General features: G+C 39.3%; 5 protein-coding genes across 6 annotated transcripts; 4 read left to right on the forward strand and 1 right to left on the reverse strand.

Annotated features, from left to right (window-relative positions):
* Positions 1-535: 535 nt before the first annotated feature.
* On the forward strand, positions 536-8,575 carry dnai2b (dynein, axonemal, intermediate chain 2b). The gene is made up of 12 exons (XM_044138952.1): positions 536-889; positions 1,934-2,095; positions 2,256-2,374; positions 3,180-3,322; positions 4,087-4,200; positions 4,269-4,408; positions 5,162-5,284; positions 6,144-6,367; positions 7,396-7,531; positions 7,611-7,757; positions 7,944-8,171; positions 8,252-8,575. Exons 1-12 carry the CDS (start codon positions 707-709, stop codon positions 8,444-8,446), a joined length of 1,914 nt encoding a protein of 637 aa, XP_043994887.1. The 5' UTR covers positions 536-706; the 3' UTR covers positions 8,447-8,575.
* Positions 8,576-9,245: 670 nt separating this feature from the next.
* Positions 9,246-12,514, forward strand: LOC122843849 (zinc finger protein 271-like). Its single transcript, XM_044138945.1, has 2 exons — positions 9,246-9,580; positions 10,168-12,514. Exons 1-2 carry the CDS (start codon positions 9,388-9,390, stop codon positions 12,030-12,032), a joined length of 2,058 nt encoding a protein of 685 aa, XP_043994880.1. The 5' UTR covers positions 9,246-9,387; the 3' UTR covers positions 12,033-12,514.
* A 1,287-nt stretch (positions 12,515-13,801) lies between these two features.
* LOC122843890 lies at positions 13,802-16,548 on the forward strand. The gene is made up of 2 exons (XM_044139005.1): positions 13,802-14,129; positions 15,302-16,548. Exons 1-2 carry the CDS (start codon positions 13,937-13,939, stop codon positions 15,997-15,999), a joined length of 891 nt encoding a protein of 296 aa, XP_043994940.1. The 5' UTR covers positions 13,802-13,936; the 3' UTR covers positions 16,000-16,548.
* An 83-nt stretch (positions 16,549-16,631) lies between these two features.
* LOC122843892 (RNA/RNP complex-1-interacting phosphatase-like) lies at positions 16,632-19,918 on the reverse strand. 2 transcript variants are annotated; one of them, XM_044139008.1, is made up of 2 exons: positions 19,845-19,918; positions 16,632-19,232 (listed from the first exon to the last, which is right to left on the reverse strand). In XM_044139008.1, the coding sequence occupies exon 2, from the start codon at positions 19,222-19,224 to the stop codon at positions 18,592-18,594; it is 633 nt and encodes a 210-aa protein (XP_043994943.1). In that variant the 5' UTR covers positions 19,225-19,232; positions 19,845-19,918; the 3' UTR covers positions 16,632-18,591. The 2 variants fall into 2 exon arrangements, with proteins under 2 accessions (XP_043994943.1, XP_043994944.1); XM_044139009.1 differs by having other exon boundaries at positions 19,768-19,876.
* On the forward strand, positions 19,868-24,425 carry LOC122843856 (gastrula zinc finger protein XlCGF57.1-like). Its single transcript, XM_044138953.1, has 2 exons — positions 19,868-20,249; positions 21,050-24,425. Exons 1-2 carry the CDS (start codon positions 19,913-19,915, stop codon positions 22,621-22,623), a joined length of 1,911 nt encoding a protein of 636 aa, XP_043994888.1. The 5' UTR covers positions 19,868-19,912; the 3' UTR covers positions 22,624-24,425.
* The last annotated feature ends 723 nt before the right edge of the window (positions 24,426-25,148 follow it).

Below are 25,148 nucleotides of genomic sequence, written 5' to 3' on the forward strand. Positions count from 1 at the left end.
TTTTGCATTGACTTGACACTGACTCGTGTTGTAAAAAATAGATTTTGTTTTAGATTTGAACATGCTTACAACATTTTGAATGAGTACTCTTTATTGTGACGTCTTTGTGACAGTCAATACATTAGAGCAGAACATTTTCCTCTGTACTGAAACTCAAACTTACCAAGGTTGTGCTTTTTAAGATGTAAAATTAGTCCTTTTAAATTTTGGTAATTCTTTCTGAAATTGTTATAGTACATATTGCCGTGTTTTTTTGAGTCCTTTCCTGCTACTTAAGAGATTGGAAAATTAAACGGTCTGTATTATATTAGAGATTCAAATAAATAATAACGAGACAAAGAGTAATAATTTGGACTTTTAAAATAAATTAAAAGCTTAATATCAACTTTTTACAATTATAATTACCGCATACCATATTTTAAATTTTATAGAGGAAAACCGGTCTCCATTGTGGAGAATAATAATTGGGGAAATTAACTACATTATTTATTTTTGAAAACTGTAGCCGTTTTAAAAAAAAGAAGTTGTTGCCATGGCGGCGTTGCTAGGATACGACAAGCCGCTCCGCCGCCTTTGTCTTTTTTTTCTTTCAGTTACAGTTCGTCTTCGGTTCTTTTGGACAAAGTTGTAGCCCGGTTTGCTCTGAGTCCGTCCTACTGCTTCTCGGTGCTCGTCCCCGGCGGCTGCACGGCGAATCCCTCCAGCCATGGAGATCACCTACGTTTACACAAAGTTCCGCCGGGAGTTTGGCCGCCCCGGTCTGTTCTCCGACCGGGCCGAGACGGTGATGGTGGACATCCAGCCGAATCCGAACCTGATCTCCAACTTTGTCGTAAAGACCCCCAGAGATCAGGCCTCGCAGGCCTGCATGGACATGTCCGAGCACCCGGTTGGTTTACCTTTTTAAATTCATTTTTAAATAACGGTTTTTGGTAACACTTTCTGACCGTTTCATAGTAAATCACTTATTTTACCTTATTACTTAATTATGTAGGGTTGTTATTATTAGAAGAGATTCAGAAGAAGGGAAAATAAATCATCGTAAATGTCAAATCAGCAAATTAGGTGAAACCTACATAATAAATGCAAGACTATAAAGTGCAGAATCTGAACACCTGTCAAGCTTTTTAGTAGCTTGATGGATCAATCTGGTGATGCTGTGATGTCTTTGGCTCTTTTCATGAACAGAAAGTTAGCATGACTTTCTGCTCATGAAATAGAGGAAAATATATTTTTTTTAGTCTTTAGCTGCTTTTTTATTTACGGTGTCTAAATAATTGTAGCTTCTGGACGAACCAAACCAGGTGTGGGAAAATATAGCAACAGAAATATGCAAACAATTTAAAAATTATTAAAGTTTTTCCAAAATCATTTAAGATAAATAAAAAAAAATTAAATATCTAATAAAATAATTTAATGTAATGTATTAACATGCTTTCTATGCCATATTTTCATCTGATTAGTAATTAGAAGCTACTTATTTCAGTTACTTGAAAGCCTATTAAAGATGGGAACATTTTAGACATATATGAATATTAATTCTTATGTGTATTGCAGGTTTACAATAAATTATTATTCTTTTTATACTTTTAGATCTTGGACTGTTATTTTATAGACCAACCTCTAACATTGTACCTTATTTTGTCGTGTTCATTTATGATTATAAACGAGCCAAGTTAATAAACGTTTTCACATTACAGTAACATGATGCAACATCCCTGAGAAACATGTTGTCTTTGCCTTCTGTTTAAGCAATATGTAAGTGGATAAAAGTCTAATTTTAGCATGTTTTGGTGGACTTAATAAAATTATTCCTAGCTGTGAAAGTATGTAAAGTGTTTGGAGGAAACAATGAAACTATCTGACGTTTTTAAGTTTTAAGCAACTAAGGATTAAGCCGTGTTAATCTGGGTAAAATGTTTGTTGTTTTCAGGTAAACACAGAGCGCTTTGAGTCCGCCAATTGTGGCGTAAACCACATGGAGGGTGCGTGGCCAAAAGACATCAACCCGAGGGACCTGGAACAAACCGTCCGCTTCAAGAAGAAGATTGAAAAAGAGGAAAACTACGTCAACAGCCTCGTGCAACTGGGCTACGTAAGATCAACTTTGGTCCAATCAGCAACTGAAAGTCATCGCTGCTTCCATTTATTTGATCTTAAGTCTTTCCATTCAGGTGAAGGCCATGTAAAGACAGAAAATGTTGTTTTATCGATTTACCTAACTGCTGTCCCTCTGCTATCACCATGACAACCAGGTGATGGATCACTGCATCAGACAGAACAACACCATAGACATCTACCAGGAGCACTTCAAGGAAGACAAGATTGAGAAAGTACCGGCGTTTCCGACAGCAAAGACCATGAGCGTCTTCAGGTAAATCTGACCAAGCATCAGCGCAGGGCTCAAACCAACTATTATTTTAGTTATTGATTAATCTATCGATTACTCTGACGATTAATAGGAAAAATTTTCACATTATGCAGATTTTTTATATAACCACTTCAGCCTTTTAAACTGTATTAAAAAATACATTAAATGATGCAAATAAACAAGACATTCAGTTCAATTACCAGCCTGTCGTGGCATCCCGATGGTGGAAAATAAAAATTTTCTTGCATAAAGTGCATTAGCAGCATTCCGTTGGTGAACTCTTGTACTAAAGGATTCAAATCAATTCAAGTCAAAAACACTTTATTGTTCCTAAAGGGAAATTAAATGTTGGTGTAATTCCAAAAATTTTTTCTCCAGCTGAAAAATATTTCTAACATGTTAAAGCTTAAACCTTTCTACTTGACTTAACATCAATACAGTGTTGGGATGATCTGGTGATTATTTTTTGGATTAACTGATTATTAATTGGATGTCAAAAGGTGTTTAATAAGAGATTTATTTACAGAATTTGAACCTGGTGAAGATAAAATTACCACTAGAGGAGTTCTTAGAAGGAAGAAGAGATTTTTTTTTTACCTTGCATGGAAAATTTTTATATTTTTTGTACAGTTTTGGCTTAATATCAGCTCAGTGTGTTAGATTCTGTATACGGCAGTTATCAATCTCTTTTTAAATCAGTTGATTATTTACTAATCGATTCATCACCATTAATTTGATTAATAGTTTCAATCCTACGTCAGACTGATTCACCACTGAGACTTTGTTCCATGCTTCACGTCTCCCTCAGAGATCCCAACGAGGTGAAGCGTACCATTACCGGCCTGTCGTGGCATCCCGATGGTGGCAGGAAGTTGGCGGCGGCGTACTGCAGCCTGGACTTCCAAAAAAGCCCCGCAGACATGAGCTTTGACTCCTACATCTGGGACCTTGGTGGGTCAAACTTCAGTCACAGAGGCCTGGTGAAGTTTCCTCAGTTTTCCTTGACACAATATAACCAAAAACCTCTAGTGGTAGTGGTAGCATCATGCTGTGGGGATGCTCTTCTTCAGCTGGGATAGGGAAGATGGTTATAGATGATGGAAAGGTGGAATAATTGGTTCGTAAAATAATTATTAGTTGCAGCCCTAAGGAGAAGTTTGGTCTGATTTAACTTCAGAAAGTGGGGAAAAAATTAATTTAGTGTATGTAAACTTCTGGTTTCAGCTGTAGATGTTTCCAGATGTTTCCATCTAGTCTGACAGAGGGCAAGGTATTAAAACAAATGTGCAGAAATTAAGAATCCAGGCGTGTAAATCTGGTGGACACATGTTCTCCAGGTTGGAGAATTCAGATTGTCTTTAGTGTCATTAAACACAACATCAGAGATGCTACTAGGTCACAAACAGAAACCAGCTGGATAAACTATAGAACACAATAATATGAAATCAAATAAGAACCAGATTAAAAATGGGAAAGACTGTATAAATATGAGTGACAACTTTAGCAAATGTGTCAGAAATAATAAATAAAAACCATTACTGGTACACCAAACAATTTTATTTTAAAAAAACAACAATTTTGTGTTATTTTGCTTTCACTTCACAGCTCCGAGCTCCTCTTCATCTATCAAACAAAAAAAAGCTTTGATATTTGTAGCTCTAAGGTAGAAACGTATTTCCACCTCAACCAGATTTGTTGGATATTTTGTCTTCCAGAGAACCCAAACTACCCTGAGATGGCTCTGAAACCAGAATCTCCACTGGTTTGTCTGGACTACAACCCGAAGGACCCCCACACTCTGGTGGGGGGCAGCTACAACGGGCAGATTGGTGCGTTCACATTCAGGATTCAAATCATTCCCAGGATGGAGATTTATCTGAGGGTGTGTTTGTTTTAGCCTTCTGGGACACCCGAAGAGGAAGCCACCCTGTGGAGTATTCTTCTTTGGAGCACAACCACAGAGACCCGGTTTACAAGATCATCTGGCTGCAGTCCAAGACGGGGACGGACGCCTTCTCCGCCTCCACCGACGGACAGGTGGAACAATCCCACACAGATTAAATCATTCCTTATAGGTGGATTAATATGGGACTGAATCGATTGATCAGTTATTGAAATGATTAATTAATTTACAAATTTTAACTGTTGTATGCTCTCAAGAAAAGGTCATTTGCTGAAAGAACAACCCAGATATTAAGATATTACACTATACAAAAAATATATGTTTTGCATTCAGGACAAAAAAAAACTTTGTCTTTTAATAAGTTTAATTCAAAACTCATCAAGTAGAATAGATTTAGTTTCATCTGATTTAAATTCTGTAAAATAAGATCCATTAAGCTCCTTTTACCATTGAATTACTAATTAGTTAATCCAAAGGTAAGCTGTACACCGCATTGATAAGTCAGGCTGAGCTTTTCACATGTTGATGTTAGAAGTATTTTTTAATTACAGATACAATTTTTGCTATTTATTTTCAAACATTCGCTGAAGAAATGCTACTTTGTTGCATTTCAGACAGAAAAATAAAAAAAGATTTTTAAGAAAAATAATTGAAGTATTTGTTTATTAGCATTTTTTAATGTTTTTGCTGGTTTACAAATAGCTTTTATCTGATTCAGAATAACTGATTACTAAAATGATTGTTAGTTATTGCTTTAGATCAATGACGGCTGGACGAGACCGAACCGGACCGGTCAGTGAATGATGGAGGGACATTTGATGGATTAATGAAGATGTCCTAGTTAAAGTAATGAGCCTTTGAGAGGACGGTTTATCTTCTCTTGTCAGATTCTGTGGTGGGACGTTCGTAAGCTGAGCGAGCCAACAGATCGTCTGGTTCTGGACCCGAGCCGGGAGGGGAATCTGGACCGGGCTTTAGGTGCCATCTCTCTGGAGTTTGAGCCCACCATGGTGACTGTTTGTTTCTTTTGCTTTGTTTTTGTTTTGTTCACAAACCGAAGCTGCAGTTTCAACATTTATCCATTCAGAATAAGAATATTATTAAATTAGACTTAATGATTTCAGCATTGATGAATTAAAACATTTTAAACTGTTTAAACTTTAACATCAACAGGAACTGCCACGTTCCAAATAAAAGTTCTCATAGTTTATTTGTTGTTTCCATAGCTACAGTCTGATGCAATGAGTGCAATTTTTGTATTTGAGGTCAGTTTAGCTAATAATGCATCTCAGCAAATAATAACCAACTATCACAGATGGTTTTTAAGCTCAGCCAGGTAAACATGGCCGCCTCTCCCAGAATCCTCCAAATCTGTGTAGAAACGCTGTTAGTTCCTGTTTTTAACATGTTCTTTTAAACATCTTCAGCTTGAGGTCGGCCTTGAGTTACTATCATCAATAATTGTGTCTGTTATAATTTTAAGACATTATTATTTGTCAACAACTTGATTATCTTACCTTTTTTATTTTGTTTTCATCACATAAAGCACATTAAACTGCCTTGTTTCTGAAATGTGCTTTTCAAGTAACCTGGACTTGACTACCTTACCTTTATTATTATTATTATTATTATTATTATTATTATTATTATTATTATTATTATTATTATTATTATTATTATTATTTTTATTATTATTATTTTTATTATAATTATAATTATTATTATTACAGTAATAATAATAATGATAATAATACATCCAAAGCTTAAGTTGTTTAGAGCTTAAGTTACAAAAAACTAGACTTACTTATTTTATGTAAGTCTGCTGGAAGCTAAATGTCAACACCCTGATGATGTTGATGTTTCCCTCAGCCAACGAAGTTCATGGTGGGCACAGAGCAAGGCATGGTGGTCTCCTGCAACAGGAAGGCGAAGACTCCGGCCGAGAAGATCGTCTGCACCTACGAGGGCCACCACGGACCCATCTACGCCATTCAGAGGAATCCCTTCTTCCCCAAAAACTTCCTGACTGTTGGGGACTGGACGGCCCGCATCTGGTCAGAGGACATCAAGGAGTCCTCCATCATGTGGACCAAGTAGGAATCAGCCTCACTCCTCTGGAAGAGGCTCTGCAGAGATCACTCTGTTGGGCTGTCCATGTGTTTTCCATTTTCTTTCTTCTTCATTGTCTTTTCTCTTCCTCTTCTTCCTGAACTCTCTGCTCTTTTTTACTCTAAATACCAGTATCACTGTCAATACAATACCAATATCTGAGGTTTACACTGCAAAAACACAAAATCTTCAAGCAATTTTGCTCTGGTTTCTAGTGCAAATATTTTAGTACAGCTGAAATAAGACAAAACTAACTTTCAAGTAACTTCTCAGCAAGATATTGGAGCTTGTTTTGGTCAGTAATTTCTTAATATTGATGAAATAGTTCTAGTTTCTCTGGCAGATTGTTTCACTTACAACAAGACATTTTTCCCATGTTATAAACAAAATAATCTACCAGTGAAACTAGAACTATTTCATCAATATTAAGGAATTATTTTCTTAAAAGTTCCTTGTAAGTTAGTTTTGTCTCATTTCCAGTTCGCTAAGATATTTGCAGTAGAAACTTGACCAAAAATATCTGGTAAGATTTTGTGTTTTTGCAGTGTAGTATCAGACGATGCCAGTCTGATACGGAGAAACAGAGCTGGATTGACATGAAAGATTTATTTTTTTAAATTAAAAATCTATTTCATAACTCTGCACCAAGCTTGGTCAAACATGTTAAAACAATTCTTTATTTGCTCAGTCAGTGCAGTTAGGAGAATAACACCCAATGTAAAATAAATAATAAAGGAATTGAAAATAAACGAAGAATAAACTGTAACAAATCTTCTGTCAAATGGCTCAGAAAGTACAATTAGGAATTCCTGATATGATGTAAAATAAATAATAAACATGACGCCATTCAGAGCACAAAGCATAGAATTAGACAGAATAGATCGGCACATTGTTACTGATCCAGATTTTTTTTTCCAATATCGTGATACAGATACAGATATTAATATCTGTTTGGTGCATCTCTACTAAATACCAGACTTCAGTTTTATTTCTCTGTGTTTTTGTGCTCCAGGTACCAGATGTCCTACTTGATGGACGCCTGCTGGAGTCCAGTGAGACCTTCTGTCTTCTTCACTGTGAAGATGGAGGGTGTGCTGGACATCTGGGACCTCCTGTTCAAACAGAGTGAGCCCACGCTGAGCGTCAAGGTGCTCCGATCCCACCACAACTCGCAGCAGTGTCTCCTCCGCTGAGTCAGAATCACTGTGACGTTTGCTCTGTCTCCAGGTTAGTGACAAAGCGCTGTACAGCCTCCGTATCCAGGACAACGGCCAGGTGCTGGCGTGCGGTTCCCACAGCGGCGAAGCCACGCTGCTGCAAATCTCCTCTGGACTGTCCACCCTGCAGAAGAACGAGAAGAGTCTAATGGCTGCTGTAAGAAACACAAAACATTTCCTGATCAGAGATTTCACTGATAAACTAGTAAAAATGTAGTGCCATGTAAAAATATTCTAAAACAATTCCTGCTTTTTTAAAGAAAGTATTTAAGATCTTGTTTCACATTGGAATAAACTTTATCCACCAGCATCTTCTAAAAAAATGTTCTGTGTTATTCTGCAGATGTTTGAGAGAGAGACAAAGCGAGAGAAGATCCTGGAGGCCCGTCAGAGGGAGATCCGTCTGAAGGAGAGAAGTCGCTCCGAACAGAGCAAAGACGACGAGGCGGGGCGGGAGGACGGAGACGACAACCCCGAGCAGATCCTCGCCAAGGTTGAGAGCGACTTCTATAGCCTGGTGGAAATAGAGATGAGGAAGAGGGAGAAGGAAAGGAGAGCAGCAGCACCACAGGTGAGGAGAGACGGAGGATCCTTTGGCTATTATTCTTATTGGTCACATTTGTTTTATAATATATAAACTCTTTGCTCCAGGAGGAAGAGGCCTGTGATGAAAATGAAGTGAACGACGAAGCAGAAGATGAAGTGAAGAATGAAGATGAAGTGAAGAATGAAGATGAAGTGAAGAATGAGGCAGAAAATGAAGTGAAGAATGAGGCAGAAAATGAAGTGAAGAATGAGGCAGAAAATGGAGTGAAGAATGAGGCAGAAAATGGTGAAACTGAGTAATCCTTATGAATGAAAACATCTGTTCTGCCTCAAACTCTTCACCTTTGTTCCAGGTTAATGTTTTTCCATTTACTTGTTATTTGCATCTTAGTTTTTACATTCTGGCATTATTAAACTGAGTGCAGTTCATCTGTGTTTGTGTGATCTGTTCATACACCATGGAGCACTTCATAAAAACAGGGTTCCTCAACAGTCTGGAAAGGTTTTACACAAACAAGGAACAAAAATCAGGCTGGGGAAAATGAGCAGATTTTAGATTTTAGACTTTAAAACTGATCACTGTAGAAATATGAACTTGATTTCTGTACTTTAAAGACTGGCAAAAAAAAAAAAAAAAAAACAGGGCTAAACCACTGATATAAAACACTGAAACATTTTGTAATATTTTCTATTTCCAAATTGTACAGATTTTTATTTTCTACATATATATTCATGAAAACACCAAACAAGGTAAGTCAGAGCATACATTTGATCAAGAAAATAAACAAAGACAGGGGTTTCTTTCAGTGTTAAATTTAGATTTAGTACTTTCACAATGCTGTAAAAATAATGCTTATTATACTGATCTGTAATCAAAAACAGAAATGTAGATACTTTATTGATCTGACAAGGGTAAACATTTTGTCCCAGTAGCTTTTCCAACACGAACAACGCAGTTTATAACATAAAACACGAAGTATCAGAAAACATATTATAATAGTGGCGAAAGATTACACTTTTAGGTTTATTACAAGTCGAATGATTTTAGTTAACACGTAACACCAAAAGAGGGCAGAAAAGTGATTAAAATAATTCCAAGCAGCCGCAAAAGCGAAGAAGAAGAATTCCGGAAGTCCTTCTGTTGTCTACTTCCGTAGCCCTCGTGAGCAGCAGCCGGTCATTCGAAGCTGCTTTTCTCCAGAATAGTCCTCGTACTCCAATCTCTGCCCCCGGAAGGCGACATGTCTCGGTCCCAGAAGCTGCGTCTGTTCGTCACTCAGCGCCTGAACGCGGCGGTCGAGGAGATTTTGGCGGCTTTTGAGGAAACCATCGTGAAGTACGAAGAGGAAGCCGCTCTCAGCCAGCAGGAGATCTCCCGCCAACACGCGCTGCTCTGCGCCCTGGACAAGTCCGTGATGGAGGCACCGGCCGCAGGTGAGCCTCCACCTGTCCGTCCACAGGGAATGTTGGGACATAAAACCTTCTGTGATGCAGACTTCCACCAGCAGGGGGAGCTCAAGTTACCCAGTAAAATGGCTTAGTACTCCTCAGAACCTTTGAAAGACACTAAATTGAGGCGGGTGTTTGAATTTATACTGAACAGATTGTAACTTAAATTAATGCCACATATCACTAACTTGTCCCATTAATGATCAATATTTATTCATTTTGGCCCTAAATTTGACAGACCATGTCTATTTTTAAAACCTGTCTGAAACATTATTGTTTCGCTGGCCTTCAACCCAACGGAGACTTGATTTTACTTAATAATTTATCTGATTAACTGCATCATTTTATTGTGTTTTGAATTGAGTTTTTAATTAATTATTTTGTGTTTAGCTTTGTCAGTTTATTTTTATGCTTTCTTTTGTCTTATTTCCTTATGACTGATGTTCAGCACATTGTTTCAGCTGTGGCTGTTGGAGCACTTTATAAACATCAAACTTTGAGAGGTTTAATGTAGCAGGTTGTTTATGTATAGACACTAATTCAAACATAAATTTGTTGTTTCTGTTTTGTAGCTACCCTGCAGGTGTTTGAAGTAAAGACTCCAGCGAATCATCAGATTAAGAGCTCTGGACTGGACCAGGAGGACAAGCTTTGTAAAGATAAGAAAAACAATCTGCATTCTCCTCAAAGACTAACTGAAACAAATGATTTTAAAAATGCAAGTGAAGAAGATATGGAGGACATTAAAAACTGCGACTGCGCACCGCTGAGTTTAACTAGACAAATTAAAGAGGCGAGTGATTCGGAAAGTCATTCTGACACAAAAGGGCTTAGCTGCTTTTTCTGTGCAGCAGAATTCACAACAGGAGGTCTGCTGACGATGCACACCTCAGATCATATAGGTGAGAAGCTGCTGACCTGCATTATATGCAAGAAAACCGTCACTTCAGAGTCGGAGCTTGTTAATCATGAGTGCGACTCTCTTGAGCCTCCTGATGAACAAACTGAGGAACAGATTCCAACCAACAAGCTGCTCTGCGGCTCTCAGAGTGGTGACGGATTCTCCACAAACGAACACGTCGACCTGCACCTTTCCAGAGGAAAACTGTTCAGTTGTTCGGTCTGTAACACCAGCTGCAGCGACAAAGACTCGCTGATTCAGCACATGAGGCTCCACATCGGACAAACCCAGTTTACCTGCGAGATCTGTAGGAAGAACTTCGCCTGGAGGAGGCACCTCACCAAACACATGGAGATGCACGAGAAAAGGAATAAGCCGTTCTGGTGCAAAGTGTGTGACGCTGAGTTTGGTACCTATATTCGGCTGATTAAACACAAGGCTATTCATAAAACATCAGAGCTTCCTCAGGTACAGACCGAGGAGGCGGCTGAGGGTGATGACGCTGGCACAAGAGAACCGGTGAACACAGATTCTGATCTGCAAACAGAGACCAACATGGAGGTTTCAGCATCTTTTAAAGCTGAAAATGACTTGTGGACAGACTCAAGCCAACTTCTGCCAAATTTCAACCTCAATGGACCCAACAACGTCTCTGAGACTGACAGGATCACAAAGATACAGAAGAAGGTGGAGGAAGAGGATTTGCGGCCTCTGCAGATTAAAGAAGAAGAAGAGAAGACGGAGATTGGCAGGTTAACTTTCAGTCCTGTGCCGATGAAGAACGAAGAGAAGCCTCCGTTCTTACAGTGTCATCCCACAGAGGAGCATAAAGACTGTGTGGAAGAAGAGGAACCGAGTAAGATGGAAAAACCAGCAGAGTTTTCCGACACGGACGACAGCGAATGTTGGAGACCGAAAACAAAACTTGGGTCGGGTTCAAATCCAGAAAGTGATTCTGGCAGAAATCCTTCCAGCTGCTCCAATAACAAACCGTCGGAGTCTTTGCAACCTGAGAGCGACGACAGTGTCGACAGCGACTTCTGGAAGGACTACAGGAAGCCGCGGTTGAGCTCGAAGCCGCGGTTGAGCTCAAACCCGCAGAAACAAGAGCCTTTGGAGAAAGGAGTAAAATATGTGACGGACGTAAAACCACACAGCTGCCCACAGTGTGCCAAAGTCTTCCGCTATAGCTCCCACCTGAAGATCCACATGAATAAACACACAGAGAGTTACTTATGTTCCATCTGTGGACACAAATCCACCTCCAGCTCGAACCTCAAGGTTCACATAAGAACTCACACTAAAGAGAAGCCGTTCAGCTGCTTGGTTTGTGGGAAAAAATACAAAACCAAGGAAAGCTTGCTGTCTCACAGCTACAAATACCATGCGGAAAGGAAGTACAAATGCGACAAGTGTAAGAAAAGCTTTGCCTGGTTCACGGAGTTCAAATACCATAAGTGTGTTGGTGAGTCGTCAGGGGAGCAAACGCCCAAGGACACGAGCATCAACCTGAAACGATGCACGTCATACAGCTGAAGTGACTCATCTGCAGAAGTTGCTTCAATGACTGTTTTTATCTGTTTGAAAAATTGTATGTCAGTTATTTCCTGAAGCTTCTTGAAACAGTGAGGTTTTTACTGAAAAATATTCTGAGAAATGGTTAATTTCTTAAGGAAGAGCTCAGTAGTGCCACCTTCTGACAAAAATAAATGAAGTTCAAGTTAAAGTGTCTTCTTGCATCCTATGGAGCTGCTTTAGTACCAGAAGCAGATTTACATGGAAATCTGCTTCTACAACTGAAGACCATTTTTACTGAAGAAATTATAAATGTATTTATTTAATAATCTTCAGCTGTGCTGTATGTGTGGTTTTTGAGATTTGCAAAAATCCAGATACTAGGTCTTTTACTTTCAAACCTAAGAATAAATTTTATTCAAGAAAAATCAATACTGCTTTGTATCCCTTTGTAAAGGTTGTAGTGGGTCTGTTGTTAAATAAAGCCACATGGACGATGCTAAGGTTGCTTTTTGTTATTTTTTTTAAATTTATTTGCAGATTTACATTTCATGTTGTAGTAATGAGGATATTGTGAATAATTGGCCATAGGGAGTAAATTTCCACCCAAAAAGTGTAAGAGATTAACAGTTTTAATAAAAAAAAACCTTCAATACTCGTTGATGTCAAACAGTCAGGAATTTACTGGAAAAAAGGAACATCAGATAATAAACTTAGTTTTTTGTTTGTTTTTTTACAAAGTTTTGACTATAATGCCAAAGAATAGTTTAGTTTTAATATTGTAAATTTATCCCTGTAATCATGGAGGAAACAATTCTTGCAAATTTACAACTTTTTGGCATCAGAGAATATATAATTTTTTTTTCTTGTCCATATCAGAAATTAAAATAAAAATTTATGATTTTATTTGGCAGAAAATTACTCGTCCAATCTGTAACGGCCCTGATGTGAAGTAACATTTTTACTTGTCTCCTTCTTTGGTCAAATCTCTTTCCTAGCTTTGTGTTTTAGGTGCACCAACACAAAGGCTATTTGCACATAGATTTTCAACAGGCATCAAATTTAATATCACAGTTTTACAGGTTCATTTCTTTTTTTTTTAAATCACTGTTCATGAAGGTAATACAGACCTGTAAATGATTAATTAATCTAGGAAACATAAAGTTCTTTATTTGAAGCAGAACTGTGATTAAAGATTATTATAATTGTGAAACTGGTAAATTAACATCTGTTGATCAATATTTGAAATTTTTTTCTTACATTTCATGTGAAGCTAACAGGATCTGATCAGGCAAATGTTTATTTATTCTCATGTCACAAATTAGGAGCTGCACAGTGGAGCAGTTGGGAGAGCTGTTGTCTTACAGCAAGAAGGTCCTGGGTTCAATTCCCGACCCGGGGTCTTTCTGCAAAGGAGAACCATAAATGCTGCTGCTATTGGGTCTGATGCATGCCTTGGGTTTGCTTGAGTTCAGTTCAATCTTCTTCTTGCATGGGTTTCAGAAAAAATAAAGCAGATTGCACTACTTCATGATTTGCATCCATATTTATTTTATTTAAAATGCACCAATTATTTTTTTATACCCATCACAGTTCAAGGTTTTTAGTATTTCCTAGACTTATTTGCAGTTAAAGAACTGAAGACAATGAGTTGAGTATCATAGTAGAAAAAAGGTTATTTGTGTTAACTAGGATAATACTTTTAGGTTTATTAGAAGTCGAATGATTTTAGTTAACACGTAAAACCAAAAGAGGGCAGAAAAGTGATTAAAATAATTCCAAGCAGCCGCAAAAGCGAAGAAGAAGAATTCCGGAAGTTCTTCTGTTGTTTACTTCCGTAGCCCTCGTTAGCAGCAGCCGGTCATTCGGAGCTGCTTTTCTCCAGAATAGTCCTCGTACTCCAACCTCTGCCCCCGGAAGGCGACATGTCTCGGTCCCAGAAGCTGCGTCTGTTCGTCACTCAGCGCCTGAACGCGGCGGTCGAGGAGATTTTGGCGGCTTTTGAGGAAACCATCGTGAAGTACGAAGAGGAAGCCGCTCTCAGCCAGCAGGTGATCTCCCGCCAACATGCGCTGCTCTGCGCCCTGGACAAGTCCGTGATGGAGGCACCGGCCGCAGGTGAGCCTCCACTTGTCCGTCCACAGGGAATGTTTGGACATAAAACCTTCTGCGATGCAGCCTTCCACCAGCAGGGGAGCTCAAGTTACCCAGTAAAATGGGTTAGTACTCCTCAGAACCTTTGAAAGACACTAAATTGAGGCGGGTGTTTGAATTTAGACTTTTTAAAAAGGAATTAAAGTTTTTGTTTTTAGGATCTTATAATTAAATTTCTTTAAATTGTTCTTTATTTATCCCAATGACATGTCGAATCTCATGTCATCCTAGCATCTTCACTTAGATGCTGTGGGCAATAGCAGTCAGTCTTGCGATAAATTTGAAGAATCCTCTGACTGAAGCTTAATTTCTGGGCAGCTAAGACGATATTCCACAGTAACATGTCCTGGATGACACCATCAGCTGTTGGGGAAACACTGCTGATCCACCTGTCACTCCTCTTTAGAAAACCAGGCAGAAAGATGTTGGCGACTCTATTTTTTTTCAGTGCTACTGCTTTGTATTTTTACTTGAGAACAGTTTTCGGCTGTCTGTCTGTAGAGCGTCTGCACCAGGAAAGTTGAAACAGAAATATTGTGCATCAAAAATCAGAAATTCTGAGTTCTTGTTAATTTCTGTCAAATGCTAAAACCACACAGCTCACACACACTGAGACTAACAAACACACATTTAACACACCATGAAGGACAATTTTTATAAGGTTGAAACAATTAATGGTGATTAATTGGGTATTGAAATAATCCTCAACTAATCTTGTAATCGATTAATCATTAACTGTCGTGTACAAACTCTTAAAAAAGGTAATTTGCTAAAAATTAAAACCCAACATACTGTAGAAATACACCTTTTTCAATCCAATTATAGATTTCTTAATCCAGCGATTAATCAATGGATCATCCCTACATTGTATTAAGTCAAACATGAAACTTTGAGCTTTTCAAACATTGGAATATTTTTTTATTTGCAGATTTTTGCTACAAATGATCAAATGATCATTTTACAAACTAGGCTGAAGTGAAAATTCTTCAGAATGTATCAACTTTTTATCCGATTGATCATCAGAATAGTAAATCAATTACTGCAGTAGTTTCTAGCTGCAGTCCTAGTTTTATATGGATGTCTATATTGTGTCTGAACTCAAAGTGAATCTCATATTTACTTTTATTTTTTTCCAGATGTCTTCACACAGCATCTGCTGGATCCCAGAGACGACCTGCTCCTGACCCGTCTGGACCAGAACCTGGACCAGAACCTGCTTCTTGAGCCTTCCTGCCATGTTGAGGTCAAAGCCGAGGAGACTCGCCCCGCTCTGGACGCGGCGGAGATCATCGAGTTCACCTACAGCTCCCGGCCGTCAGCGAGGCTATGCGACGGCGTCCACCCCGTGGCTGACCCAGACCCGGACGTCCCGGTTGTGTTGTCGTCTGACACCGAAGACAGCGACGACTACAGCAAAGGCTCGCCTGACCCCGGATCAGCTCCTGATCAGCCTAGTCGCCATGGCGACGGGTTCAGCTGCCAGGCCTGCAGTCGCGCCTTCAACGCCCGCAGGTTTCTGTTCAGGCACGTCAGAGGCCACCTCCGGGACCCCACGCCGGTCTGCGGTCTGTGCGGGGAGCAGTTTGACGTCCCTCGCGAACTCCAGCTTCACCTCCAAACCCACAGCAGGAAGAAGGTTCTGAAGAACCAAACCAGAACCCAGAGCAGAGCCAGGCGGCTCCAGCAGGTCTCTGACGTCAAAGAGCCTGAAGCCCAGAAAGAGGAGAACCCAAACCGGACTGGCATGAAGAAGAGGAACCGGGGTCGGCCTCGGAGCGACAACCAAAACCCAGACAGTCAGAAAGTTCTGAAAAAAAGGAAGAGGAAACTCTAAACCTCTAATCCCGGCTTCTAATCCAGTTTATTCCACGCATATTGACTGCAGCTTGGTTTTAACTTTAACTTCTGGATTTTCTACTCCAATCTTTGGCTTATTAGGCTTTTCTACTTTTAAAAAGTACTTTTGTTTTTCTGGAAATAAAATCCAGAGAAATTCTGACATTTTCCAGAATTCTGACTTTAATCTGTGAGAAAAGTTATGTTTTTATCAATGGCCCTAATCCTCCTCCAAACAGCATCTATGATTGATGGAAAAGTTTTTACCATAAAGAAAAAAAGAAAAACCTGAAATCTTCATGTCTTAAACATCAGAATGTTTCTGATTAAAGACGATAAACAAAGATGAGATGGAAGGACAACGACTTGCGTTTCTGAACTTCCCCACCCTGAAATTATTTTTAGAGGAGTTTCCATTCAGAACCAGAGATTGTTACTGAAGCAGAGTTATGTTTTTTATCCGTTATGTCTCAGATCAGATAATATTTTGAAATAATTGTTCAATGCAGAAATTTGTTTCCACATTAAAAGATTTTGTACCAGTGGAAGTGGCTCAAAGATTATTGAATTTCAACTTTCCTCAATCTGAGAAATCCAGAAATTTTTTTAATTAAAATGAAAGAAAACATGTTTTTTTCATATGTAAAACTTTATTCAAATTTCAATTCGCAAAAAACAGACTTTTTGTATAATATCGAGTTAGAATCCTTAATATTGATGATCAGACCAGTCGCGATGCTGCAGTAAATAAGTGCAGCTGTCAATAATGGGAATAAATAATAACTAATCATCTGATCTAAACGCTCCAGAATCAGAGAGTTATGTTTGGTTTTATCTGCGGGAATCGTTCATCAGCTTTTAAGTCAATTTTTGTGTTTCGGGTGCAGGAAACAAATAATCGCCCAGAAACTGTAAAAGAAACGAAAGTTTGTTTCAGTCTAAGCTGATTAGCGTGAGCTCGGCTGTAGCGACTTGGTTCAGGAGGCAGGGTCACGACCCTGTGCTGACCTACAGCCAGGCTTCTTGTCCCTGTTCTTGGAGCGACGTCGGGCTCTACGTTTGGTTTGTTTCTGGCTCGTCTGTTTCTCATTGGGTCACTGATTTTCTGGTAACTCTTCACCAGAAGCCTTGACATGCTGTGCCGCGATGTTGCTCTCCACCTTCTCCTCGTGCTTTTTTTTTATCAAGGTCTTTTTATTATTTTTTTTACATACACCACACACACACATACACATAAAAAAACAAAGAAAATAAAAATAAAAAAAATAAAAAATAAATAAAACTGATGAAGTATACAACAAAAATCCTTCCCAACCCACCCCTCCTATACCGGATCTACTACCCCAACACCCAACAAGAATACACCTTTTATTCATACATCAGCCGATACAGAGCACAGGTTTGCACACACAGAACCAATATTTGACCTTTACACAAAGTTATCTGCCGAAATATTCCCGACATAAGATATAAATGGCTGACAGATGTCAAAGAATTTATATACAGATCCCCTAGCAGTATATCTGATCTTCTCTAAATGAATGTAAGACATAACTTCTCTTAACCAATGTCCATATCTTGGAGGATGTGGATCCTTCCATCAAAGAAGAATGAGTCTTTAGCCAGTAGAGAGCAGAAAGCTAACAGTCTTCTGATGTTTGCTGAAGGAGGTCTCTGCTGGAGCCACCCCAAAGAGAGAGATGAGTGGTGATGGACAGACACTTTGTCCAAATATTCCTGAAAAAGTGTCGAAAATGCCTCGCCAATATCTGTGTAACTTTGGACAAGACCAGAATGTGTGTAAAAGTGTGGCTGGAGATTGTTTACAACGATCACACGTCGGATCCAAGTCCCTTTTGAATTTGCACAATCTGTCCTTAGACCAGTGTAAACGATGTACTACCTTGAATTGAACTATAACATGTTTCAGACATATTGAGGACGAATAGATATTTTGAATAATTTTTTGCCAAACTGTATCTGATATGGACTCCTCCAAGTCCATCTCCCACTTGACCCTCAAGGAATCTAAATTGGTATCATTAAATGAACTGAGCAGGGAATAGACTCTACTCATAGAGCGTCTTGTTACAGACTTGCACATCAAAACCTCATCAACAAGAGAAGTTGGTGGATGTAGAGGAAAACATCCAGAATTTGACATTACAAAATGTCTCAATTGTAAATACCTGAAAAACTGTGACTTGTGAATGTCAAATTTCTGTGTGAGCTGTTCGAATGAGGCAAACTTATTGTCTATATAAAGATCATTTAGAGAAGTTATTCCCTTTAAACTCCAGGCATAAAAAACAGAATCCATTAGTGAAGGAGCAAACATGTGATTATTTGATACTGGAGCAGATATTAATAATTCCGTACTTTTAAACATCCTCCTGCACTGATTCCAGATTTTTATTGTGTGAGTTATAACCGGATTAGAAGTATAAGTTGATCTTGGTTGATTAAACGGTAACCGGGAGCAGAGTAAAGCAGAGAGAGAGCTAGCCGTAACTGAATTCCTCTCCTTCTCCTCGTGCTTTATGAGCATCGCTGGTTATTTCCCCACGGCGAGCCCCATGATCATGTTTCTCTACAGCTCGTCGATGCCTTTGTTGCTCCTCTTGGCGGCGCACTGAAGGTCTCGGATGTAGTTCTTCCTCTCGATGTGGTGACCTCTGCTGGAAGTGAAGAGCTCCAGAGCTGTTGCGGCGTCCAACCCGTCCACATCGATCAGGTACCTGCAGATCAGGTAGCCGGTACGGTTCAGCCCGTGGGTGCAGTGGACTCCAATTAACCGGTTGTTGTCCTGGTTCTGCCTCAGGAAGTGCCACACAGCGTGCTTGAAGCTCAGAATGGTTTTGTCGTTTGGAATGCGATGACCCTCTGTGGGGATCTTGATGTAGGCGAAGTTCTCTGGGATGTCTGACACTGAGTAGTACCTGGTCGTAAAGGTGAGGTCGATGATCAGACCGAGTTCCTGGTTCTGCCGCCGCACCGAGTCCACCAGGTCCCTCAGATTAAAGGACTGGGAGACAGGAAGTTGGGAGTTCAGGGCGTCTTTTAAAGGAACCTTGAAGGGAATGAACCTGGTTCCTGGGATCCTTGATCCAACGGGACAGTAGTCCAGCCACCGATCAGGAACGCCCTCCTTCTTCTTCTTCTTCTTCCGCTGCTGCTGCTGAGACATTGCTGCGCCTTGGAGGGTTCTGTTCCCAGCTGACATTTTAAGTCCTAAAACACAGAAAGATCCACAAAGCTGCAATATCAGTCTTAATGTCAGTATTTATAAAAAAAATACTCTTTTACAAATTTGTTGAAACTGTCACAATGTTGTGACAGTGTGAAACAGATAATCTGCTATTAGAGCAGACAGGTTTGAAGTGTCAAGGTTTTGTAGTTTTTTAGCTAGAGCAGATTAAATATTCTGAAGGTGGTGAAAAATTTGGTGGAATCGCCCTTTAACCATTTTCTGAATCGGAAGCTGGAATCAGAAACCAACTTCAACTTCGTAGTTCAAAACCTGAACCAAACTTTCTTAGAAAAAATTTGTTTTGTTTTTATTTAATCATGTGAAGAGCGACATACATTTAAAAACATCACCTTACTTTTATTTATACTTAAGAATATCCTCTGGTAAATTCGGCATAATATTTAAAAAGGTTGTTGCTAGTAAGCACTGGGAGAAAGCTGAGGAAGCTACTCTATCACAGATTACGGATGATGAAAGTAGTGAATAATTAGGTGGAATCGCCCTTTAGGCACTTACCGAATCGCAAACCAACTTCAGCAATCAAAAAATAAAAATCGTATTTAGACAACAGATAAAATGTTCGGTAAACTTACATGACGTACTACTTCGGTAGATAAGCCAACTCATCTCTCAGTTGAACTGTTTCCTTGTTGCCCTCGAAATGACGTCACGCCCGCGCCGGAAGTTCTTCGTTCTGTTTACATGTCGCCCTTTTGTTGTGTTTAAAAACCTCTTAAAAATGTCCAAAAAGCGGCCAGAGAGCGGCAGCCTGAGGGCCTGTGTGGAGCAGCAGCTGGCGGCCGCAGCCTCGGGGGTCCTCGGCCTGCTGGAGGAGCGCGGCCAGGCGGAGCTGGAGGAGCTGCGGGCGCTGCTGATGAAGCGGATCGCAGCGGCCGTGGACTCCATCCTCACCGCGTTCGAAGCGAGCAGAGCGGCCGAAAGAGGGACTCTGGAGCCGGGAGAGAGGCGGAGAGGAGGCCGCGGAGAGCAGCCAAAAGGTCCGTGAGCTCGCCTGTAGTAAACTACAACCAGAAAAATCATATTAAACTCATTAAAACATAATCCACTTACTACAAATGGAGCTTTCAGCCATATGCGAGATATTAACCGAAATATTTATTAATCTAAGATTTTATCCCTGGATGGGGGCAATATAGGAGTAATAAGCCACCAGATAATAATAACAATAACATTCATTGTCATAAAAACAGTAAGATAGTAGCATTCGTAAAAATACCGGAAATTGTTTAATTATATTGTTTAAGGTTAGAAATCTCTAATCATACCAGTTTTTCTAATATTTTTTAGCTTCTTTATTTTTGTTTTTAGCCTAAGTTCATACGTTTCTGTTTGTTTAGTCATGTTTTTTACTGATTATTATGTGATCATAAAATTCAGTTTTTTGTGCAATAAAGTGGAAAATCAGTGACCTGACACTAATAAAACACAAGTATTAATATAATAAACTTTTTTTCACATTTGTGTCACATTTATAATCACAAACAGTGTATTTCATTTGTGTGTTACATGGGGATTTCATTTTTCCCAAGTTATAAGTGAAACAATCTGCCAGTGGAACTAATACTAATTCATCAATTTTAATGAATTATTTTTAAAAGAAGCTCTTATATCTTTCTGAAAAGTTACCTGTGAGTTACTTTTGTCTTATTTCAAGTTTACTAAGATATTTACGATAGAAACTGAACTTACCGCTAGGTAAAGTTTGGTGTTTTTATTATTGTCAGTTGCAGCTAGTATTATTAGCAGCAAATTAATTTATTGTTTATTTTCTTTGCAGAACTGTGTCTGTCTGTTGGTGTTAGGAATAAGCCACAAAGACCATCGGGTTCCAGTTCCAGACTCGACCAGCAGGCGGCTTTTCCAGACGATGACACGGCAGCTGAAGAGGAAGAAGATGATACGGCTGCAACAGATGAAACATCTCCCAGCTGCAAAATTTGTGGGAAATCCTTTGACACGAAAGGCTTTTTGATCAAACACGTGGAGAAACATGCCAAGGAAGAGGCGAGTCGGTGCGGTGTGTGTGGGGAATGTTTGGAGTCCAGCGCCGATCTGAAACGGCATCTTCAGACGCATCGCGATAGCTGCAGGACCTGCGACTTCTGCGGCAAAAAGTTCCCCTCGATCCGAGCAAAGGAGACGCATGCGCGGCTGCACACCGGTGAGAAACCGTTCAGCTGCCGCCACTGCGGCAAAGGCTTCAGCCAGAAGGGCAACATGATGACTCACCTGCAAACCCATGTAGAAGAAAAGCTCTCTGAAGACTTCGTCCACAGCATTTCACCAGAGCAAGACATAAAGACCGACAGTGAACAGACGGCGTTCACCTGCAAAATCTGTGGAGCAGAATTCTTAACGACCTCTGACCTCAGGAGACACACCCGGAACCACAACCAGCCGACCAACGGGAGCAAACGCAGAAAGCCGAGTCTGACTCCTTCTCACTCCTGCAAGGTCTGCGGGAATGCTTTCCACAATAAAGGGAACTTACTGCGACACACAGAGACACATTTAAATCACCCCGACCTCCTGTGTGGCGTCTGTGGAGAGCAGGCCGAGTCGTCCGAGAGCTTGCAGCTCCACATCCAGAGTCACAGAGAAATGAACAAGGCCTGCGACATCTGCGGAGACAACTTCAGGGACATGGAGATCCACATGAGGACGCACTCTGGGCAAAAACCTTTCAGGTGTAAAGACTGCTGCAAGGATTTTCCCAGGAAGAGCTCCTTGGAGAGACACCTGAAGCTACACGCCGGCGAGAGGCCGTACATCTGCGAGTTCTGCGGGAAGACTTTTATCGAAAGCACTGTTCTCAAGCGGCATATCAAGAGCCACACCGGCGGGAAGCCCCGGATTTACACCTGTGAAACCTGCGACAAGAAGTTCACCATGAGCCAACATCTGGATGTGCACAAGAGGATCCACACGGGTGAGAAGCCGTTCCCATGCAAGGTTTGCGGCAAAACCTTCAGGCAGATCGGCAACCTGGACTCCCACATGAGGATCCACACGGGCGAGAAGCCGTTTATCTGCAGCCTCTGCGGGAAAACCTTCCGCCAGAAAATCTCGCTGGAGACGCACGAGCGTTTCCACAAGAAGGACAAGGCGTTTGTCTGCCAGGTGTGCAGGAAAGGCTTCGTGCAGAAGATCGACCTGAAGAGGCACATGCTGACACACACTGGTGAGAAACCCTTCAGCTGCCACACCTGTGGAAAGAGCTACCAGGAGAAGCGCTCGCTGGAGTCGCACATGAAGGTCCATGCGGGGGAGCAGGCCGCCAAGGACCCGGCTGTGATGTCACACATGAAGCAGCAGGAGGCGGAGGTCCAACCTCAGTTCACTCAACTGTGATCTGCTGCTGTTTGTACATAAACGACTCAGCTCCTTCCTGTCTGATATTGGAAAAATGGCCCAAAACAGGAAGTCTGCTCTCACATTAAGAGACAAAGCTTCCTGTTTCTGATGCCTTCTTTAGAGGTCAGCTCCATCCAGCTCACTCTCACTAAGTTAGAGTCTGAAAGCAGAAACTCTGAGTAAGAACACATTTATAACAGCTGAACTGAATCTTTTCTGGGTGTGATCCCTGTTTCAAGCCAAACTAATTAATTAATTAGTTTATTTCATCCAATTAATTGTTTCAGACCAAACTAGAAACCATAGTGGTTTCAAATAATTTAAATCTGCTTTTAAAGATTCACAAACTGTTTAGAAAAACTTTAAAAACGTTCCTTTTCTAATTTTCCTGAAATTATTTCAATATTCTGCAGATTTTTAATCCTCATTTTATTCAAAGATTTTACTTTCGACTTTGTTTTTAGATTGATCTGTGATGAGGTGTGATGTCAGCGGATAACAGGAAAAGGAGTTGTATCCATTTGAAAAGTTCAAGTTTAAGGTTTTGTTCAAGTCAATTCATAGAAACCGCTAGCAGTAACGCTAACCACAATTATTGCTAATAAAAAATATGAAAGACAATTTAAAAAAGGAATTTTAGGTAATATTTTTGTCTTTGTTTAAAAACATCAATCAAATCCTGTCTGATTGCAGAGCTGTGTAACTCTCTCACACAGTGTGACGTCGCCTCGCATTATGATTTAACAGGTTAATAATTAGCCACAGCAGAAATGCTTTTCATTGCTCCTGTTTAGTAAATAATTTAACATAATTTTTCCATTTCCACTCTTATCACTGCTATCATTTATTCTGAATTAATTTTGTACAAAAGTCCCGTGAAAGAGTTCAGTTCTGTTCTTCAATGTGTGCAAAAAACAAAAGTGAGCTACAAATAGCTATTTTAAGGTGATCTGTTGTAAATATTTCACATTTGGGTTTAATTTGTACAGTTAAGTTCGTTCCTGAACTTGGAGGATTTAACTGGATTTTAGAGTTTCTGTAAAGCAAAGACTCGACTTGTCATCTGTACTTTCATAATAAACATTTTTTATTGTAATTTATCCAGAAATAGGGAAGTAAAGATCAGAACGTTTTGAATAGAAAACCAGTAAAATAACTACACTATTCCTGTAATATTAAGCAACTCTTAGCTGTTGACTGGAGTTATTTATGAATTAATTGAAAGCTATTTTAAAGCTGACAGAATAATGATTGCTACTATTTTTGTTGACATCAAAACACTAAAAATTAAATCCCGAAAACAATTTTCAAATACAAATAAAACTTTAGATATCACCTATAGTGATTAATTTTTGGATTATATTATTATTGTAACTTAATTAACAGTTATTATTTGTCTCCGTTCCTAAAACCTCGTAAGATAATTTAAACTTGATTCTTTTTTTTCCCCAGTACGTTTTTGTTATGAAAAGGAATGAGGGTCAAAAACGTGACTACTGCTCACTTATGAACGTCTCTATAATCACAATTTAAACTTGTAAAATAGTTCAATGCATTAAAATTGTTTTTGTGTTTTCCCCTCATTGTGTTGACAGAGTAGTAGCTTTTAGTGGGTTTTTTTTCTGCACATTTAATGTATTTTTCTTTTTTTGTTTGACTTTAAGAGAAAACTTTTATTTTGCAGAACTTATTTGAAGTTGCATAATCATGTGATGATGCTGGATTGTCTTTTATCCTGAGTTACGTCTGCTAAAACTGTGTGAAATTTTAAAAAAATAAAAACGGTTTGGTAAAATTTTGATGGCGATTGTAATTATTGGCTTTATGTTGGTATTTATTTGTTGGTTAATAGAAATGCAGAGTCATGAAGAAAAGCGTAAATAACTTGGGAATCAGATCGATCACTGAAACATGGAGACAGACAGCAGACACTGCACATCCAGCAGGGGTCGCTGTTACTCTATAACAGTCAATGTAAGCTTTGTATTTTCGTGTTTATTTACATTGTAAATAAACGCAAACACTGCGCTCCCACCTCTTAGTTTAAATGGACTGTTTTGTTACATATCGCATTGTATTTTTAAATACATATAAAACTGTAAACAATACATTCATGTGTGTTTACAGCTTTTTTTGGTTGTACTTTTGTAAATAGTGGATTATTTAAAATATAATTTGATTACCTTAACCAAAAATGTCAAAAAGGGTGGTTATTAGGAAAATGTACTTTGGGAAAATTAAACTTGCCAAATATAATAAGACTAATTGCCAGTACTCTGCCTGGATGTGCAATATTTCCATGAAAAACAAAAATGTATTGTCAACATTACTAATTATAAATGTATTACATTGTTTCCAACATGTTCTTGTGATACATTTCCAGACTAAATCACTTACAGTTGGGGGCTATTGTTTGTGTTTATTATATTTAATTGTGTATTAATTAGTAGGATAAATTTAGAGTAAGACTCTAAAGGGGACATCTCTTATTTTGTTGCTTATAAAACGTTTTTTCCTATATA

Source organism: Gambusia affinis, linkage group LG14 (assembly GCF_019740435.1).
Source record: "Gambusia affinis linkage group LG14, SWU_Gaff_1.0, whole genome shotgun sequence".
Taxonomy (NCBI): domain Eukaryota; kingdom Metazoa; phylum Chordata; class Actinopteri; order Cyprinodontiformes; family Poeciliidae; genus Gambusia; species Gambusia affinis.